The 6,736-nt window shown below is 35.6% G+C and overlaps 1 protein-coding gene across 5 annotated transcripts; it reads left to right on the forward strand.

Moving 5' to 3' along the window:
* The first annotated feature begins 1,233 nt into the window (after positions 1 to 1,233).
* On the forward strand, positions 1,234 to 5,330 carry LOC144705751 (N-(5'-phosphoribosyl)anthranilate isomerase 1, chloroplastic-like). 5 transcript variants are annotated; one of them, XM_078578555.1, is made up of 6 exons: positions 1,266 to 1,336; positions 2,489 to 2,731; positions 3,404 to 3,462; positions 3,785 to 4,119; positions 4,211 to 4,377; positions 4,966 to 5,330. In XM_078578555.1, the coding sequence occupies exons 3-6, from the start codon at positions 3,408 to 3,410 to the stop codon at positions 5,192 to 5,194; spliced, it is 786 nt and encodes a 261-aa protein (XP_078434681.1). In that variant the 5' UTR covers positions 1,266 to 1,336; positions 2,489 to 2,731; positions 3,404 to 3,407; the 3' UTR covers positions 5,195 to 5,330. The 5 variants fall into 5 exon arrangements, with proteins under 5 accessions (XP_078434679.1, XP_078434678.1, XP_078434680.1 ...); XM_078578557.1 differs by having other exon boundaries at positions 3,408 to 3,462; XM_078578553.1 differs by lacking the exon at positions 2,489 to 2,731 and having other exon boundaries at positions 1,234 to 1,336; positions 3,408 to 3,462.
* The last annotated feature ends 1,406 nt before the right edge of the window (positions 5,331 to 6,736 follow it).

Below are 6,736 nucleotides of genomic sequence, written 5' to 3' on the forward strand. Positions count from 1 at the left end.
AACCCTCCAGAAATAGCAATGGATTGCGGGTTTGAGATCCTATGATAAAAACAGAGGAAGGAAATGACAGAGCTTAATGTGTCTTTGTGTGTAGGTGTGCAAGATTTTTATGGGTTCTGGTACCATGTTACAGTCGATGTTTTTATGTGCAAAACTTTTAGTACTAAAAATGCGTTAAGCTCTCAGGAGACACAGACTGATTGATCACTGAATACCCACAAAGAGAATAATTAAGTGAAGTCAATGCATTTGAGAGAAAAATAGGGTAAAACCCCCTGTTTGCGATGACAAAAGAGTGACGGTGAAGAGGCCTTATTTCGAAATACATAAATTTATAAGCATAGAAAGAAAAATCCTATTTTCTCAAAAACAAGTAAGATTTATATATGAGGTTATAAGGATAGAATAATCGCTCTTCATTGATTACTTCTTCATCTGGTTTAATAATTGGTTGAATTCTTTAAAAACTCATTTTGTGATGTTTACTTCACAAAAAATGAGCGCCAGGAACCCAATTATTTTCCAAGGGATTTCAGGGTCCAATAATAAAAAAATAAGTTTGGAAGGCCTTCTGATTATTTACTTGTCTTATGATTCGCCGTATATCAAGTAGTATTTGTAGATTCAAATATCAAATATAATTTAAATAATTCAAAATTTGAAATTTTTTGAATAATAAATTAAATTTATGTAATTCTTCAAATAACTACGAAAAGTTTCCACTCACACACACACACACACATATTGGCTAATTAAAGATACTGAAACCATTGAAAACATCCAATATTAGAAATTCATTCTACAATAGTCAAACTACCCAAGCATAATGCAGACACTGCTTATTACAATTTTCTTAAATATCCAAAACTCTGAATGTAAATCTAACATTATTTTAAGCATAAAAGACCAATAATGTCATTGATTAAATACATTGAATGGACAAATCTGATCTAATCCATCGTTGGACAATTGATTATATCAGGCTAAGGATTAGACATCAAATCTGATCTAATTTTCCGTTAACTGAACGTGTCGTTCTATCCCGTTCCGTCCCGTTCCAATAGGTTGAAAATAAATTAGATTTATAATATAACGGAACGGAACAAGAACCGTTGAGGGGTTTCGTTACGGTTCCCGTTCAGAGGCAAAGAGGATGACGGACAACGGTTGACGGTTGCCGTAGTGGGTTCGATCCCGTTCCGTCCAAGAACATTATATAAGAGCCAGTCGATCGATCTTCTAGACAGATGATCTCTTCTAGCGTGATCTCGCCATCTTCCCCGAGCTTGGCCCCTTCCCAGCCCTAGATTGAAGGATCAGTGAGCTGATTTTCCAGGTGAGTCGAACGAATTCTGCTCTACATTAGGCCCTTTTTCTTCCTCTGGGCGGTGTTTTTGTTCTGTACGTGGCGTGTTCTTGCCCTCCAATTGCAGTAAATTTTCGAACCAGGATGATCCGAATCTCTAGTTTTGTGGGTTTCTCTTACTGGAAATGTTCTTGTTCGATCTGGTTTTCCTTTCTCCCTTACCACCCCTAGATTGAAGGATCGGTGAGCTGGTTTTCCTGATGAGTTGAACGAATTCTGCTCTATATTAGGCCTTTTTTGTCTTGCCCTCCATCTCTAGTTTATGGATTTCTCTTCCTGGAAATGTTCTTGCTTGATCTGGTTTTCTTTCTCATTTTGCTTGATCGTTGATCCGGGAAGACAAATTAGTGCTGTTGGGAATCGGAAATTTAATGCTGGCCAGATGTTTTTGAATGGGATCTGGGGGATTGCTTTATTGTAAGCTGTTTTTTCAGTCAAAGGTTCATATCCCGAGTAGTTTCTTCTCTTAAAATACTGTTCTTTGCTCTCAGATGTGCTCTTGGTATTTTAACTCTGTCTGTCCTTCGTGTCCTGATATCCATGCTTTTTTTGTTTACATGGTTCTCTTAACATACTAAGAGTAAGTACTGCTTTGTTCTTAAGCATCTAAAAAAATTGAAAATCCAAGGTTTTGAAATTCTAAGGGTATCTACTGCTTCGTTCTTAAGAATCTAAAGATATTGAAAATACCTGTCAAATTCCACATGGTATTTAGTATGGAAAGCTTAGAGGACTGTTTATATTTTTCCATAATTTTTCTGCAAATTAATTATATTTCTTTGGAAAATTTTCCTTCAATAAATTAATTATTAAGTGGAAAATTGATTCAATTAATCAACATAACATATGTGTATATCTTTCGGCCTTTGTATATTGAATATCTCACACACTACGCACTACACTATATTATATATTTATATAGTATATAAAATATACCATCAATAAATTCTGAAGAAATATTACAGTAATATATACAGTTATTGGAATTGTTGTTTAAATTCCATATGGTATTTAGTATGGAAAACTTAGAGGACTGATTATATTTTTTCATAATTTTCTGCAAATTAATTATATTTCTTTGGAAAATTTTCCGTCAAAAAATTAATTATTAAAATGTTTTAGAAAATAACATCACGGCCGTCATCCGTGACGGCCGTTCCGTCACGTCACGCGTCCAGGGCCCCTGTCACCGTCTCGTCACCGTCATGCCATCTTCGTCATCCATCACCGTCACCATCACCAACACAGAAAACCGTCACCGTCACCGTCACCGTCACGTCATCTGTCACGTTTCCGTCACAGTGACGTGTGACGTGACCGATGACGCTTGCCGAAGCCTACTTGTAGTCCGACGTATGAATCAAAGTAAGGATTTGACTCTATCACTTGCGGTTTCCACTCCAATCATCCGCATTTGTTTTTGAATTTCTTAGCTATTAGCTTCTCTAATCGTTCAGATCAAGCTTGTGGTAAGGTTTATCAATCTTTCTTCACTGAAGTGTTAGTTGAAAGTAGGAGAACCGATTTGCTTCTCGTTGTTAATTTCCTTTTTTCAACTTGTGGATCAGCTACTTGTTCTTCGTAGGAATCAAAGAATCTATTAAGTTTGCGTTCCAGAGCTGCTGACATCTCTATCTTGCGGAATCTGTGGAAATCATCCTCGACATTGTGAAATACTTTAACATAGTCTGCGAAATCGTGTCTCTTCTTAGTAGCTCCTTTATTTTTCTTTCGTCCTTGTTGACAAATCCGTTACTACTGGAAATAAACTTGGATGCAGCGCATCTGAACTGAAATATTTTGCGGAATGTTCGGCGGATGACACTACTCTCTTCGTCACCTTGTTCATCTGTAATGCAATCGGGATGTTATTAAAGGTCATTGGGTTTTGTGTTATTATTGTATATTTTATCCAAAAAGTGGGTGGAAAACTCTATTTCTCGGACATGTGGTTTATTGTTTTTATTTCCTTCCATAACCAATGCATCGTGATTTATATGTTTGGGCTTCTCAGACTCTACTTCGTGTTTTATCAAGGAAGATGTCCATGGCGGCTTCCAGTTTTCCTGCTCAGCTGAAGTTATCTCACGATAAATGTAAGAGTTCTTCCTTGTTCATTTGCTCTCATGATGCTATGCCACCCATTTTGATTTCGTTCACCGCGGTTCCGACAAAGATACTTGAACTTTTAAGATCTTGCACGTAGTACTGCTGGAGCTCTTATCTTACAAACTCTCGCTTTTGTTGATATTTTTTTATTTATTATCTGAAATGCTTCTTTTATCCTTTAAGATCATCAGTTTGAGGTATCTAGTGGTGTCTACTCTCGATTTGGTGGTGTAAGCCACTTTCATTCAGTTGGGATAAGTGAATTTTTCGAATTTTCATTTATATTTTATACTTTTTTGGTCTCCTCAGGTGCCACTCCTCGAGCTAGTTTTGTGCATAAGCTCGTGAGACCAGGAGCTACCCACATTAGATGCTCGTCAAGGGAAGAACACACAACGGCTGTGGCTGTCAAAATGTGTGGCATTACTTCACCAGGCGACGCAGCCTTGGCGGCCAGTGCTGGTGCCAACCTGATTGGCATGATTCTCTGGCCCCATTCTAAACGATCTGTCCTTCATCAGACGGGCAGAGAAATTTCAAGAGCAGCTCGCGAAAATGGCGCCAAGCCTGTGGGTGTTTTTGTCGATGATAATTTGGATGAAATTCTTCGCGCTTCGGAGGCTGCTGAGATCGAGTTTTTACAGGTATAGAGCCATTCTTTGGCATGTGCGTGCTTTGGAAAAGTAAGCCTTTATGGGATTATGGGGATTGGTTGAAGCATTTAGGTTGTGGCAGCTTCATGGTGAGGGGTCTCGGGCTATGCTTCCAAAGCTTCTGTCCTTGAAAAAAAGGATTATATACGTTCTTCATGCGGATGATGACGGGAAGCTTCTAAACAGTATTGAGGAGGACGTGTGTTCTCAAGTTGATTGGCTTTTGGTGGACAGTGCAAAAGGGGGAAGGTTAGAACTTAATGCTCTCTTCCCCACTAGTTATTGCTACAAGTTTATCTCTGGAAATTCTTTATTGATTGTTTTTTCTTTAATGAGACATTTTTATCCTGAACTTAAGAGTGAAAATGATTTTAATAATTTTTGTCGTCTTACCAATGCTTAAAATTCTTGGACCTACTCTTTGCATTTCCATGTTAATGTCTTTTGTTGAAAGATAAAAAGTTTGATTATTTTTACAGTCTCTCGTTTCCAATTGATATTTCTACAGTTTATCATTCTCTGCATTTGATATTGGGTCCGAGAGCAGTAAAAAATATATATTATTTTTTTAATGAAATTATACATTTTCTGCCTGAAGTCAAGGATGGAAACTCCTCTGACGATCTGTTCTTTTTATGTTATTGCAAACGATTGTACATGGTAGGACCTGCTCCTTGCGTTTCCAATTTAAGTTCTTTTGTTACTAAGAGAAAAAGTAGGTTATTTTTCTACTTTTTAAATCATTTTTATGACTTATATTTCTCTCTATGGAACCAGTGCTCCTCAAATTTGAGAATTAAGCTTAATATTTAATATTATTCACTCTTTCGTTTGTAGTGGGAAAGGGTTTGACCGGGAGAGGTTTGTAATGCCGACTGTGAGGAGCAAATTAGGTTGGCTTCTAGCTGGTGGTCTAAGGCCTGAAAACGTAGCGCAAGCCATTTCTGTCCTAAAACCTGATGGAGTGGACGTGAGCAGTGGGATTTGCGGGCCAGATGGGCTTCAAAAAGATCCTACCAGGATATCTTCCTTCATGCTCTCAGTACAGTTTTCCCAAACTTTATGATTAGCTATTTATTAGTTCATCAGCTCTTTTTACACATACGTTTCATGGAGATATAGTTATCACTTCGTCATAATTCACTTCTTTAAGTAAGAATCAGGTCGGCGGCTTGCTAAATTTAATTTGAGCTTTGGATTCACATCGCACTTTTCTGGTATACAGGATGATCCTAATCATGTGTTCTGGTTTATTATTGATATCGAGTGATCCTCCTTTTTCCTTTGAAGGACAAAATCATGTCTTCTTGATGAAAGTTTTGTTCTTTTGTTTATTGTGATGGTTTACGGCGAACAAAGATACTGCAACAAAGTACCGTATTACACAACGGTCATTAGTACCATCATTAATATAGAAAATATTAAACTGCAGTGGCGGTAAAAAATATGCATTTTAAAGTTAATGAATTGAATAATCAGTAGTGTCAATGGAGAATGACCTAGCATATTTTTTAGGATATCGGATATTGGATATTGAATGCCATAGTGAATTCGGAATCCAGATGTCAAAAATTGATATCCGGATGTCGGATTCCAATTTTGCCTTATGGAAGGAAAAGTAAATTACAGATCAAAAATATAAACTATGACTTGGTCAATTAGTGACTAAATATCATAAGTCAATATGAAGGGAACGAGCAACATCTTACTCTCTGTGGGGGGACACAAAGAGCTCTCTGAGTTGTATGTTGTTGAATACAGAAACTGGCAAACTATTTAAATATAATGTTAGAAAAATACATGACTCTATACTTAAAAATTTATTTATCATAGAGTAACATTTGAGAATCTAATTTATATTGATAAATTTACATTTGCTACAAATATAAATATCAAGTGACAGATATTATTCTAGCTCCATTATTTATACAAACATACTGTTTTTACTTATAAATTCATTTATCATAGAGTAACATTTGAGAATCAAATTTATATTGATTAATTTACATTTGCTACAAATATAAATATCAAGTGACTGATATTATTCTAGCTCCATTATTAATACAAACATACTGTTTATAATTATTGAGTGAATGGACTAAGTCCACTCTTCAGTATATATTGAAACAACTGATTACAATGTATTTAGAAAACTACTGTATATATACTTCTAAATTCGTTTATCATACAGTAGCATTTAAAAATCCAATTTACATTGATTAGTTTACATTTCCTATAAATACAAGTGTTAATTGAGAATCACAATTCTTTGCTCCATTATTTATTATAAACATACAAATTTTAATATGAAGTGAAAGGATTAAGTCCACTCTTAAGTATATATTGAAAATCACTGATTATTAATTATAAAACAAATATATTAGATTTAAGCTTTATTGTATATGAAAAACCAATAATGGTTAGGTATCATGTGTTTATCACCATAAAGTATTGAAACACTCATCATTGCGAAGTGTTGGCTACGTGCATATAATAAAAGCAGTATGTTTTTATTGTATATGAAAAACCAATAATGGTTAGGTATCATGTGTTTATCGCCATAAAGTATTGAAACACCCATCATTGTGAAGTGTTGGCTACGTGCGGA

The sequence above is a fragment of the Wolffia australiana genome, chromosome 7 (genome assembly GCF_029677425.1).
Source record: "Wolffia australiana isolate 7733 chromosome 7, ASM2967742v1".
NCBI classification, from domain to species: Eukaryota; Viridiplantae; Streptophyta; class Magnoliopsida; order Alismatales; family Araceae; genus Wolffia; species Wolffia australiana.